Here is a 14,951-nt window from a genome sequence, read left to right on the forward strand (position 1 = left end):
TAGCTGTCTCCTGAGAGGCTCTACCAGAGCCTGACAAATACAGAGGTGGATGGATGCTCACAGTCAAGCATTGGACAGAGAACAGGTCTCCAATGGAGGAGTTAGTGGAAGGACTGAGGAGCTGAAGGGGTTTTCAACCCCATAGGAAGAGTAACAATATCGACCAACCAGATACCTCAGAGCTCCCGGGGACTAAAGTACCAACCATGGAGCGACATATGGCTCCAGTTGCATATGTAGCAGAGGTGTCCTTGTCAGGCATCAGTGGGAGAGGCCCTTGGTCCTGTGAAGGCTTGATGGTCCAGTGTAGGGAATGCTAAGGCAAGGAGGAGAAAGTGAGTGAGTGGGTGGGTAGGTGGGTGGAGAACCCTTATAGAAGCAGGGGGAGGGGGACAGATAGGGGGTTTTCGGAGGGGAAACTGGGAAAGGGAATAACATTTGAAATGTAAATAAAGAATATAACCAATAAAAGAAAAAAGAAAAGGCTGACCATGTCTTAACAGATTGTGTGGTACTAGGAATGAGTACTACGGGATTATTTTCTTAAACACTGGAAGCGAAGTTCCCCTGGTATTCAAATGTAAGGGTAATTCAGATGGTTGTGGACAGGATGGGGAAAACTATGGCCACAGCGAGGCAATAATCGAGAAAGATTATCACAAATATCAGAAAAGGGGGTGTCAAGGGCATCTAATGGCATGACTGCTGGACAGCTGAATAAACTACATGTCAACACTATACACACCTCCCTCTTCCAAGATCCTTCTCAGCATTCCTGGCATCTAGTTCCCTGCCTCGTTTTCTTGCCCCTCAACCCTGGATCCCATCTCTAACTTCCCCTCCTTTAGAAAACAGTATTTGGGTCCAAGTTACCAACTTGAGCATCATCTGTTACAAAAACCAACCCCCCTCAAAAAAGAAAAAGAAAAAAGGAAGAAGAAAAAAAGCCCACACCTCATTGCTTGATATCCTTTGGGCCAAAAACTTTGCAGAATTCAGCATTTTCAAAAACTCCCAAAGAAGAAGAAAAAAAGAAGAGCGAGTGTTTTTCCAGCCCACTGAACCTCATCTGTATAGAGACTAAATAAATAACATTTTAAAAATTCCTCGATGTGAGCAAATCTGCATCACCAACAATGCACTGTGTTTATGTGGAGAAGACAGAGGCGCACACATTTTATTTTACTTCATTTCACTTTGCAACTGTGTCTCCTTTCCAACATACATCTAGTGTACACACATATATATATACGTGTATGTATGCATATATGTATGTATGTATGTATTTATATAAAAACTCTAGAGAACTCGAGGCCAGTATCTCTCCTTTCTTTGGGATCCCTTCCTCAAGGCCTTTCTTTTTCTGTCCCCAAACACCAGAAAAGTAAGAAATATTTCTACCATCTTGGAGTGAATCTTATCCTTCAATATTTTGCCTGGATCCATCCACGGCCCATTTTTTAACTTCATTTCGACGGTTGGTCGGTCCTCTCACCACTACGCTCCTTCCATCAGCAAGCAGACCCTCCCACCCCACACCCCACTGCTGCCTACCCTCAAGCTCTCTCCAGCCCACTCCCTTTATATGTCGGCACTTAATCTGATTTTCCCCTCCATGCCTTTTTCATTACTTAGTTCATCCACAGCACATAAATTAGCGCCTTTGTTTTCAGTTCCCCATGTGCCCCATTCACACCAATTCCAAATAAATACTTGATTCCCATCCATTTAATCCAAACTAATTCATATTCCCTCTCCCATCCCCCACCCCTACTCCTGCCCCACTTCTCATGCATTTCTCTCTCTTACAGCACTGAGTCCCCTCCTTGTACTGTTCTTGTCTTTCGGGACCATTTAGATAGAGAAGATTTTTGTAGGCTGGATAGAGACTGCTCCCCTTGCTAGCTTAGGGAAGTCCTGTCCTATATCACTGCCAATTTCCACAGGCTAGAGCTCGCAAGGTCAGTTTAACTCTGCACCCTGGTGTCCATGAGCATCATCCCTCCCCACGGGCACATCAGCCCCTGGAGTCAGGAAAGAACACTCGCTCCACTGTGAACGCACTTCTTCCAAATGCTTGGGTGCAGAAACATCAGAGACACTGCTTTCTGATCTTGGAACACCCATGTTGAAATTTCTTAGGCATCAGACTCAGTTCAAACGCAAATCACTTTTGTCTCATAAGCACCTTATATACATCATCTGAAGGTAATATTTTATAACAGTTTTTTCTTTATCTGCATTTTGGCTGTTGTTTGTGTAAAAAGCCAGGGGTGGAATTGCCTACTGGTGTCAAATGGGGATCTCAAAAAGACTTGCAGAGGGTCTGCAGAGATGACTGTTGGTCCAGTGTTTATCACATAAGCATGAGGATCTGAGTTCTGATCTTCAGCGACCACATAAAAGAAAGGATAGATGTGATGATTCTTAATGATATTCTGCTATCTTAATGATATTCTCACAAATGGTGCCTGGTCCTCATCAGAGACCTTCCTCCAGCAGCAGATAGGAGAGGATGCAGAGACACTCATTAGTAATTATGTGGAGAGAGAGTCTAAACCAGAGATCTTCATGGGCTCCCTTCCCTCAGAGCTCAGGGAACCCGGAGGAAAGGAGGGAGGAAAAATTACCCAAGTAAGAGGGGATGGAAGACACCAAAATCTTACTTCCCATGATTCAGCGGGAACATGGCCTCAAATGGGCTCACAGAGCCTGTATCAGGTCCTCTGCATATAACTTTTGACTGTTAGCTTAGTGTTTCTATGGGACTCCTAACAGTAGGAGTCAGTGTATCTCTGATTCTTTTGCATGCTCTTGGGATTCTTTTCCTCCGAAGGGATTGCCTTGTACAGTCTCCATATGGAGGTTTTTGCCTTGTCTTATTGTATCTTGTTTTGTTGGATTTAGTTGTCTCTGAGAGGTCTGCTCCTTTCCGAAAGGAAATGAAGGGGGAGCAGATCTGGGGGAGAGGGGAGGGAGAGGGAGAGTTGGGAAGAGTGGAAGGAGGGGAAACTTTGGCTGGGATATACTGTATGAGAAAAGAATCTATTTTCAATAGTAAGTAAGTAAATAATTAAATAAATGAATAAGTAAATGAATGGATAGATAGATACATATAGAGATAGATAGATAGATAGATAGATAGATAGATAGATAGATAGATAGATAGATGATATATATAGAGAGATAGGTAAGTAGGTAGATAGATTTTATACATAGAGATAGGTAGGTAGATAGATGATATATACGTACACACACACACACACACACATATATATATAGAAAGAGAGAGAGATAGGTAGATAGAGAGCTGATATATAATATATACATAAATAGATGATATATATAGAGAAAGATAGACTATATAGTAGATAGATAGATAGATAGATAGATAGATAGATAGATAGATAGATAGATAGATAGATAGAGAGATGGGTGGGTAGGTAGATAGATAGATAGATAGATAGATAGATAGATAGATAGATAGATAACAAGTAGCAGTGTACTTTTATAATTCCAGAGCTGGAGAAGTAGAGACAGGAGGATCCCAAGCATTCACTGGCCAGAAAGCCTAGCCAATCAGTGAGCTTCATGTTCAGTATGAGAGTATTTCTCAAAATCTAAAGATAGGAAGGAGATTGAGGGAGGCACTGAATGCTGACTTCTGGCATCCATGTGTGAACACACATGCACAACCCCCACAAACACACATACAAACACTAAAAAGGAGCAAGATTTTGGAACATTTGGGGTTTGTGGTCAAGGATACTCAACCTTTCTGTAGCTCTAGCTGACCGACTCATCTCTAGTTTGCATAAAGCTGTTTCAGTTATCGAGACCAGTGTCACCATCAGGAATGATAACCCGAACCACCACAGCAGTAATAAGAACAAAACAACTCCTACTGTTGTTAATAAGCTACCATGACCTGCCACGAGAACTGCCCATTCAACCTTGGAAACTATCTGTTATGTGGACACGATTACCTTTCTTTATAGATGAGGAGACTGAAGCTCAGAGGAACTAATGTCTATGAATCATAAGTCTAGTAGTGACAGAACACAAACCCAAGTGGACTTGGCTATAGCGCCCGGCTCATAACTGCTATTCAGTACTGCCCTTCTCATAAGAACACTAGCGAGGCCAGTAAAGATCCTTTTGAGAGGGATGTTGGCACTTCCGTTCATTACAAAGCAAGCAGTTGCTGGAACTGTGCATAACAACCTCCACCTCGGTATGCACTCTCAGTAGCCGGTTTTAAAGGACAAACCCCCAAGTAACATATCAGTCATCAGCCACCACCTGGATATCTCTGTGGGGTAACAGGTGGAAAGAAGAAAACGATCTGGATTTTTACCCACCACTCCCCAAATCTCTGTTCCTCCAAACTGCCTTGAAACTACACAAGAGGGAACCTGTTTGGGGTCAAAAATTCAGAAAGGTATCTATTCACTGCCATGCATTTCCCAACCCAGCACGTCTCAACACTCTTGCTTAATATTGCCTTCTCTGGTTTCCTTGGGGCACAGGAGGAGTGAGCTGTGCATTGCAGCCTGGAGGTACTGTAACATCTTGTTATTATTTTCTTCTCTGACTCAACAAAGAAATAAAAATTAAAAGTTGAGCATGGTATCAAGAGAGGGAAAGGACACACAACACAAGGAAGCATTGATGTTGGTGTGGGGAACTGGAGAACTTGAGCTGGAAACGCAAAAGCTGTGCTAGGGAGACCACTGCCCAAACCTAGCAAGAGTCACGCAGAGCTCTTGCTTGGTCCTAGGGGTGTATGCCTAAGTTAGGACATAGGAAGCAATGCGAGTCCTCCTCACTGCATGAGGAGTACCACGGATGCTCAAATCTATGGCTTCATTTTCCTTCAGGAAAACTGTTCACAGTCTCACGAAAACATCACGGGGTCCACCCGAACATCAGAGCTGAAAGAGGCCTTCGGGGCCATATTGTTTGACAAATGTGGAAAAAGGGGCTCAAGCAATAGACACACAGTCACAGAGTTAGTCGGTGGCAGAGCTAGAAACGGTACCAAGGTTGTCTGACTTTCTAGCCAAGGTGACTTCCTTGGTGACACGGGGTACAACAATCACCACCACCACATGCCACCACACTCCCATGCCTCACCCCAACCCCAGGTTGGATGGGCTGGTTTTAGGCAGGATCTCACTCTGCAGCCCTGATTGTCTGGCACTAACTTATGGAGCTGAGACTGGCCTAAAACTCATAGAGATCCAGCCACTTGTTCCTTCTGCCTTCCACAACCTGGGACTGAAAGGCCTGCACCACCATATCTGACCCCAGTCATTGCTCTTCCCTCATAGGCCATTACCCACTTACCCTGAGAACATTCGCTCTCTAATATCACTGGGGAGTCCCCATAAGCAGTATATAAGAACCATACAAGTGATACACTGTTAGCAACTCACTTAAGAACTACCAATCCCAGTAATTGCTCCTAGTGGCACTTCAGCCGACCAAGAAGAAACATCACCCCAAGCTCCAACCCCAGAACTGAAAACAAAGACCATCTCAAGGAAAATGGCCATTTCCTTCTTTGTTGTGTGAACCCCTGACTTCCAAATAGTCTCACTGCCCCAAAGACCAGTATGATTCCTTGGGATCAGCACAGAAATTCTGAGTAAAACACCCAGAGCCACAGTACTCCCCCACCCATCCTTCCCACACACACATAGAGCAATGTAATCACTTTAGCAACTTCTCGGTAACAAGCTCATTAAAAAGCAATTCTGCCATCTCCCCATAAAGCACGCGCCAGAGAACAATGCAAAAGAGGAGATGCCAATTAATTATAGAATGATCACATCTAATGAACTCTGAAACCCTCCTGCTGTTGGTGACTTTGATAAAAAATCAGGGATGCTGGGAAAAGAGTGGATAGGGACACCCTGGCTACCTTGTTCAACTGTGAATGCTTTGAAATGAAACCCTTCAACTTTTAATGTTGATCAAACCTGCAGAGACACACTCACAAAACAATGGCCAAGGCCAGCATGGAGGGACTGGGGAATGTCACGTAAGTCTGTGAGTCCTACCACCACTATCCACTTCCATCAGCCTCAGGACTGCCTAGTTCTCTGCTGGGGTTGGCATTGCTTCTGAAACTAGCTCTCTCCTCAACCAGGCAGTGACAAATCCATGTCCTAAGATCTTAGGGTCGGAAGTGAGTCACTCCACTTCCTCTCTGTACCCTCCTAGCGAGCATGAAGATAACTTCTTATAAGAGAAGCCCATCCCACCACAAGGGGAACACACCCAAAAGAGGAAGAAAAGACCTGCGGCCAACTTGTACCACTACCTGTGTGAGTCCTCTGGTGGGCCTTTAAGTGGGAGCTTTTTGTATAAACTTTCCGGCACCCGTTAAACTGACAGCGATGGACCCTCTTCTTGTTTTCAGGGCATGTGTCAGCCCCTCCCCCTCCTTGCTCACTGTCACTCTGTCCACTCTTAACTGCTCCAGCTGGTGTCACGGCTGCTGCGGCCGCCACCCCTCCCACCTTCACTGAGCTGAGGGAAGCCTTCTTGGCCACCAGTTTCAACGTCACTGTGCCATCCACGGCTGAGAGAGTCTGTGAGGTTTTGACCAGATGGCGGCTGAGCTCAGGGGATGAGGGGGGCGTTAATGAGGTCACTGCGTTGAGCTGGGCCTGGTTGACGGCTGTGTAGCTGTCTAGAGAAGAGCTGGTTGGCTGGAGGCTGAGGCAAGTCTCAGATAGCAACTTGTCCCGAGAGAGCAAAATGTCCACTGCAGAGCTCTTCTCGCAGATGGTGGCTTCCACTGGGAGCAGCAAGGGGTCTAGGCGCCGGAAGCTCTCTTCAATGCACGGGGGAGGAGAAGCGTGGAGGAAGCAGTCCAAGTCCTCGCCAAAGGTCTCCGAGATCCGCCGGGGTTCTGTCTGGAGGTAGCGTTCCAACTCAAGGCATGTCTGTGAAGGAAGGAAGGAGAGAAGTAACCATCAGAGGTAAAAGACACCAGGAGACCATGCGTGTATTGACAAGCAAATGGGAAGGACAAAGAAGGTGCCTAGTACCTGAAATGCTCTTGCCTATGCTATGGGCCTGATAATTTGGTATTTACTCTTTGAGTATTTCTGAAGAGTTCAGCAGAGCCACATGGAATGACTTTAACCATTGTTGTAGAGAAACCCAGGGCCCCAGAAGGACTACCTTATACTTTCAAAATTCATAGAACCCCAACATCTAAATCATGATCTCTTCATTCTATCCATTCAGCAGGTAAGACACTCCAACCATTCCTAGGGCTTTCCATGTAAGCAAGACACAAAGAGAAGAAAAGACTGTACAACATGGTCCCATTAATTTTCAAAACAGACTCGATTAAGTCACAAAACTAAGTCAACTTTACAAATTGATCTGCACAGAAAACCATAGCTAACCAAAGAAGCAACTTGTAAAGCTATTAAGGCAAGAGCTAAGCCAACAGCCTCAGGTTGGGCCTGGGTTCCATGACCATGAGGAATAGATATCATTCTACGGAATGCCTATTATAAAATCCTTGAGACATAAGACAAAACCCCTATTACCCATACAGTACGTTATAACAAATACAATTGCTCTCCACTGTGTGGCAAGGGCATGGGCCTTATGATTGCTTAGCATCTCTGACTATCCAGTCAATGTGAGTTCAAAGACAGCAGTTAAGACCTATGAAAGGTGCCAGGTATGGTGGGATATAATTTTAATTCCAGTATTCAGGAGTCAGGGGGCAGGCAGATCTCTCTGAGTGTCTGGCCAGCCTGACTTAAGTAGTGAGTAAAAGAGCCATGAAAGACAGAAGATTATAGCACAACATAAACTTTTCACCAGGTAGAGAGAAACCAAAAAAGTTTAGTTTTAGCAAAAAAATCTTCTACCAAGGTGCTAAGCCCTTGCAAGATGATAAGGACTTGGTCAAAAGTAAGTCTGTATTTCAAAGTTCTCTATTTTGCTACTCCAGACTCTTACATAAAATGAGATTGCTAACTTGCACAATCACCTCACCTCCACCCTCTTCCTCTAAAGGCTTCAAAAAAGAAATGCTAATGGCAATTCAAAATATGACTAACTCCAGATTTACTGCCTCCACGATGCTTCAAATCAGCTAGTGTTCTGGTTATAGGAAGTTATTCTGTTCAGAACATATTCCGATGATATACCAAGTCATGTTGTGTCTGTCAAGGATTTTATTTTGGTAACACTTAAGCCAACCAGTTTTTAGTCAGATTTCAGGTGAGTCTTTGCATTTCTGAATAAGAACCAGATTCATGACCAAAAAAGGAGAAAAAAAAAATGAGCTTTGGGTTTCACCGCTGGTGTGCAATGGCATGAGCTGATGAATGGTTTCCATAGTCACTCAACATTCACATTACAAGTATTCATACAACTACCATGCCTGAAGCAAGGCTCAGGGATTTATATGATAAAGATGTGATTATAGATCCACGTAATGTGGGCACAGAGCACAGTCATAAGCTGAAAGTGGCATGAATTCACAAAGCGGGGTGACTGCAAATGCACTTATAAGTTGTTAAGGGGTCAGTGTGTAAGGAACTCTCACTGTCTAATGTGTGTGGTGCTCTCTAAGGAAGGCTTACTTGGAAGCTAAGTTCTGATGCTTTACTTGCCAACTTAATAAATATCTAGCTTGGTTCTCCCAGGCACTTTATATTACAAACAAATAACCCAATATCTTCTCGGGTTTAGAATATGCAATACCCTCTCTGGACCCCTTTCTGAATTCTGTGCCTGAACATGTCCCCTTTCATTTTTCACCTAATGGGTGTGAATTTTATTACCATCTTTCCACTGTGGAAGCCCTCGGTCAGCACCTAGTAGATTCACTTCTTGTTATAAAATTCTAACCTTTAAGCTCTTAAGCTCCCCTCTTAAACTGTTTCCCACCAAGTACAGTGCCTGGCATCCAACAGGTACTTGGTGTTTATCAAAGATGCAATTACTCTGTACTACTGCTGTGGTCATTATATCTCCTCCACTTGTCAAAAGTCAGTTACCCCAGTAACTGCCCCACCCTCGATCGATATCTAGTGAAGATTAGAAAAAAAACAAAAAAACAAAAACCTGGAACATAACTGTATATGTAGTTAGTTCCCTTCCTCTGTGTATGCGCCATCAAAATCTACGTGCCTCTCTTAGTTCTCCAGCACCTTGTAGATGTTTTTCCTGTTATGTTATTATTTTATAACTGGTTCAGTAGAGGAATCCATCATTACTGGGAGCAAGGAAAAGGTATGTTAATGTCCAGATATTTGGAGATTTTTCTAGATATCTATTACTGTTTCCTGGTTTTATTTCTTTGTGATCAAATGACAGACTTTATGGGTATCAAGCCCTTTAGATTTACTGAGGTTTCCATTACAGTGCAGAGGTATGGCCCATTGTGCTGAGGCAGGCAGTTTTAGAAATGACCACTAAAACATGGCTTTGAATATACAATCAGAATCAAGACTGTTTCTTGCCCTTTTGCCCAAAGAGGAGAACCAGAGATTTGAGAGGCTGACATGCTCCAGGTAAAAGTCAGCTGAGTCATGGGTTACTGGATGTCCTTGGGGTAGTTCTCTGTCTCCTGTGCAAGGATTAATGTGACACACCTGGTTGCCGTTGTCTGTGGAAGGAGTTTTACTATAACCCTGTCTATTTATATAGATTTCAATTCAAAGATGTGAAGTAAATAGATTGGTCTGAGGTTCAGATCCCTTCAGATTGTACGTTCTGAGAAGCTGGAATATTTTAAACACACTCAGATACTATTATAGAAGGATTTAAAAAACAGCCTTCTCAGTACCTCCCAGGAGTCTCTGCTAGGAACGAGGAAATATCACAGCTTCTAAAATCTGGGCTGCTTCAAAAAGGCTGTAATTTGTAGGATATCTTCCATGACTGTCAATCAGGAGGTGCAGAAAACTCCACACAGTCACTATGAGGAATTTTTTTTTGTCTTAAGAAAACTAGTCCCTGTGATATCCATTAAAAATAAATACAAATAAGTAGCTTAGATGAAAGACAGACTTTCAGCAGGAACTAAGATGAAGAGTTTAAAGAATTTCCTGTCACGAGTACAGGAACTAAAATGTTACGGGTAAAGAGAGTGTTATGATGAGATTACATCGAAGGAAAGAGCTCACTTGCAAAATCATTTATAAACATCTGTACGACTGCTTTAACCAATGCCTTCAATGTTCAATTTGAAATGGGGTGCTACTATGTGTTCATGGGTTTTAATAGTATCAATTCTACATACCCATATAGGTATATACAGAAAGAAATAAGTTTATATTATGTACAAGTATACATACAGGTATCACCTATAACTCTTCTGTCTTACTGAAAAAACTTAAAGGTTAAGATAGCCCACTAGCAATGGCACAAAAGCTGGGGTTCATAAATATGACCATCCATCAGAGGGAGGTAGAGCACACTGGAAAACCACGTGTTCTATGCACTGGGGCAAAAACTATAAGCTAAGCATAAGATCCCATTGTCTCAGAAAATAATGAAAATGAGGGATGGCCAGAAGGGAAGCAGGGTGCTGTCTAAAGAGGTCTTAGTGGCCAAATCTGGACTATGAGGGGACATTTAGTTAATGATAATGAATTGTAACCCACCAAATAAAACAAAACCCCATGCTACCATAAATGAATGTTTAAATAGAGGGAAAGGCACAGTTTTTCCTTGTATAAAATTATAATTTATGCTCACAGGTTTTATATATTACCAATTCTACATACCCATACAGGTATACAGCTGATAGGAATTTTAAAAAGAGTCATGAAACAAAGAACAAAGCAATAATGATACAATCACGACTCATCAATGGAAGCTCAAGTCAAGAGACAGACATGTAAGAAACAAGGATTTTTCCTCTCAAAGGATGGATGCCTCAACCAGACGTTAAGTCCAAAGACAAAACGTGGTATCTTCAGAATGGGGAAAGAGAGTGGATACCACCTGAACCACTTGATCATAGTTGCATACCAGTGACAACTCATATTGGTAACATGCATCCTCTGTAGGACATGTTCAAAGGGGAACTGCATTATTCTGTGGTATTCCTGCCTAAGGAGCATAAACCCAACCTAATCACGAGAAAACATCAGGCAAGCCTGAGTAGAATGCATTACACAAAACAACCGGCTGGTTACAAATGTCAAGGTCATAAACTATAAAGAGGCTGAGAAGCTATGACAGACTAGAAGAGATGATATAACATTTCAATACAATGGCTCTTAGATCAATAAAATATTGGGAGAACAATGCAATTCAAATAAGATATATATATATATATATATATATATATATATATATATATATATTAGCTAATGGTATTTTCCCCAATGACACCTGGTGATGATAATAATACCACAGTTAGATACAGTGAAGGGAAGGAAGAATGAAAGGGAGCAAGCATCAACAAGCTAGTAATGCCTCTAGGCTATAAATCTCAATAGAGTTCACATGTTTCTTTCTATTCTGTGACACTCCAACCACTAAACTCCGGGTCTGGGTCAGCAGGTGTCAGTTTGATGACACAAATTATGCCTGTCTGCTATATCACCTTGCTGATGGAGGCTTCTTCTATCTGACCTAGTAATACAACTTAAGGTTTGATCCACTGCATCAGCCTGACTCCTGAACAAACCATTACTTTCAGCAAAGGGAAAGACTCTTTCCAAGTGCTAAATGATTCTCTTATATATTTATGAGTCACAGATAAGCTCCGTGAAGACTGTGATATCCCACCTCTGAAATGCATGGCTTCTCTGCCCAGTCTCCTAGTAAATATCATCTGAAAGTGGCTCTGAAACCATCATCCTAAAAGCTCCTCTAATAACTCGCTTCATGCTTTCACAGCCCTTTTGCTTGTTGAAACAAGCTTGTTAAAGGTAATAATCCAAGACCTGGCTTTAGAAAAAGAACAGAAATGCGCTGGTGAACAGGCTCCATGGGTGAAGGCGCTGGCAGCCATTCCCAACAGTCTGAGTTTGGAGTTTGACTCCTAGAACCCATGTTGTGGCAAGAGTGAACTGATCTCCACATGGGCACCTTGACATGACCCTACCCCCCCCCACACAACACTTATATACACACACAGTAAATGATTAATAAAAGTATTTTAAAAAGAAAAGACTTCAAACCTATTACTGCCGTACACTCTGCTTCTATGACAAGTTCCAGAAACCAGAGTTGAAGGAGAACAACACAATTCCAGTCTTGTAGCATATAAGCCCCATCGAAAATTCCCCTCCCACTGGCAGTAAGCACTTACTGTCCTGGGTTCAAGAGAAATGTAAAATATTTGGTTATAGGATGCCAAAGTCGCCAAATAGCTTTTGTCCAACCCATGCCTACTGCATCATGAACTATTCCCAAACCTATCAATGCAGAGGGCAAACTGTTACATCTCCCCTCAACACCTCCCTACAGGGTTTCTCTTGCTCATTTTTCTTCTTGACTTTTCCCCAAGTCCATATACTCAAAGCAACCTTTCCCCTGCCCTCCTACTAATCATTCTTCACTCACATTTCAGCATGGTGCCGATCTCCCACAGGAAGGCTGGTCTACAAAATTGGTACTGAGAAAGTGGACTGATTGCCTGATTGACAAATGTTGAAAGACACTCCTCACCAAGCCTGGACAATGAGACGTATCTGCTAAATGAATCTAAGTGCAGACACACTGGTGGGATGTCTGGATATTTAAGATTATGATCTTAAAAGCACAGAGTGCAGATTCTAGCCTAGGCTTCTCCCCCCACCACCACTCAGATACCTTTTAGGGCAAAATGTTTTAATTTTTATTCTGGACCTCAGTATAAAAATGAGACAAAGACATAGGTGAAGTATTTTTGCTACTACTTAATAACCGAGGCATGACGAGTGGCCCAAAGTCTTGGATCTAAATGTATTCAAGTTAAAAAAAAAGGAAAAGAAATTACATTTTGCTAATGCTTATTTTTCTGGAATAATGCAAAGTCAAAGGAATAAAAGGGCAGCAGTCAATACCTAATTTGCTAATCAATCCATGGTCATTTGTGGTCCCCTTGCCAGTTGTCCATCGTCACAATAATCCCACTTCCCTTGCCTAGAAGGGTCAAGAGTTAAGCCTACACAGAGATAAGACAATTTTAAGGAAGACATATAGCTGCAGAAACATGGAGAAATCCAGCCTCCCACTTCTTGAAACATGCAAAGTCCTGCTTCCTCTGAGATCAGACCTTGACCTGGTCTTGCTCTTAATGATGGTAATGACTACTGATGACGATGCTCCTGGCAAGGAAGGGGTGAACTCTTGTTCCAAGCAAGAATGTTCACCCAGGTAATTACACACAGGTGAACTGCACTTGGCTGCCCATGGGAACCTCTTCCTGCCAATTATTATATGTGGTTTTGCCACGTGCTATTAACCACAGTGCCACAGTCCCTAAAGAGGCTCATAGAGAGAAAGAGGGGAGCAACCTTTTGCTTTCTCCTAGGAGGGCCCTAAAACTCACTGTGTGTGTGTGTGTGTGTGTGTGTGTGTGTGTGTGTGTGTGTGTGTGTGTGTGTGTGTGTGTGCTTTGAAATCTTCAGACACATCCCAGAATGGAAATTCAGCATGATACCAAACAGGCTACTGATAGGAAGGGAATCAGGTTCCTTTACTGGAGACATTTTCTAAAATATTCTTTCCAGAGGCTTTGTGGGTGTGCTTATACTTAGACTTTTTATCAAAAAAGACTTCATCCAACTCCTGAAATCAACAAAAAGATTCATACGGATTGATATGGGTAAGAACTTCATGGGTTTTCTCTCTTCAAAGGATAGGATCAAAGATGCTGACATATTTCCACTCTTTTGAAATTAGGGCAGAGCTGAAAGGTGGAAAAGAACCAGTGGTGTTTAGTACCATTTTTCTCTGAGGCTGGATGTGAAGAGCCACCACAGACAAACCCAGGAAGCCTGTGGGAGAACCTCAATTTCCGAGCACTAGAACTCTGTCGCCTCAACACTTTAAAATGGGTTGAAGAAGAATAATCTGTCACACAGAACATCCTTCAGGGCAGAATGAGCAAAGGAGCCAGTGTCCAAGCCACCTCCTACAGGCTTAGAAAGTCAGACTCAAGACCATTTTTACCATTTCTTGATTTTTATCACCAGCACATTAGCATAGAAATCTGGAAAAGAATGGATTCTGCCTAGAAGACTCCAATAAGCAAGATACAGTATAAGTAAATATCTTACTTCATGCGTTAGCTACTAGGTTTAAAAAAGAAAAACCCACATCAACAGCACACCCATTGGTAAATAGTATTATTTATTGCTGTCAGATCTGCTGAACTCCACAGAACAACCAGGGTACTGTAGCCAATGAAATTCCTTCTGACTCTTTCTCAGATCCACTGGTTGCCAGAGCTGAAACCAAATTAAACATCTCCCTCTAGCAATTTGTAAATTCTGAGAAACAATGCTGTGAAAATTAATTCTAAACAAACACAAAAGTTAGGAAATTTATATCGAAACCTCTTTAGTGCCTCTCCTCCCCAAATCATTTCCAACATACAAAGAAAATATTTGTTTGTATATTTTTCCTTGGGGAAGCCAGGAAGGAAGGAGATGAGATTAAAGGCCTGGGAAGAGGACGGTGTCTTTGAAATTACTTCCCCTGGGTACAAGATGTACAGCATCCTCAAATACCCCTTTGATCTTCCAAGGGATTTTTAGTTGCAACGCGAAAAGTGGATCCTACAAACCACCATGTTCCAAATTTGACACGAAAGTCACGCAGTGCAGGCAAAGCTGGATTTTGGGTTCTTGAAGGAAGATTCTAGGTTTCCCTCCTTGTCCAACTAGAAATGCCTGATCCTGCCTCTTAGCAACAATTTTCAAAGTAATAGTATCAACCGGAAGCCAGATGGACCAAACACA

At 42.5% G+C, this 14,951-nt stretch overlaps 1 protein-coding gene across 3 annotated transcripts in view; it reads right to left on the reverse strand.

Annotated features, from left to right (window-relative positions):
* The window catches only part of Klf7 (KLF transcription factor 7), a 92,683-nt gene that overhangs the window by 44,075 nt on the left and 33,657 nt on the right, over positions 1-14,951 (reverse strand). For 2 of the 3 annotated variants that reach the window (XM_063267384.1, NM_001399681.1), the window contains one exon: positions 6,329-6,956. In XM_063267384.1, coding sequence (XP_063123454.1) covers positions 6,329-6,956 — 628 coding nt within the window. Of the gene's footprint in view, positions 1-6,325; positions 6,957-14,951 lie in introns of all 3 variants that reach the window. The other variant, XM_039084860.2, reaches the window with a different exon arrangement.

Source organism: Rattus norvegicus, chromosome 9 (assembly GCF_036323735.1).
Source record: "Rattus norvegicus strain BN/NHsdMcwi chromosome 9, GRCr8, whole genome shotgun sequence".
NCBI classification, from domain to species: Eukaryota; Metazoa; Chordata; class Mammalia; order Rodentia; family Muridae; genus Rattus; species Rattus norvegicus.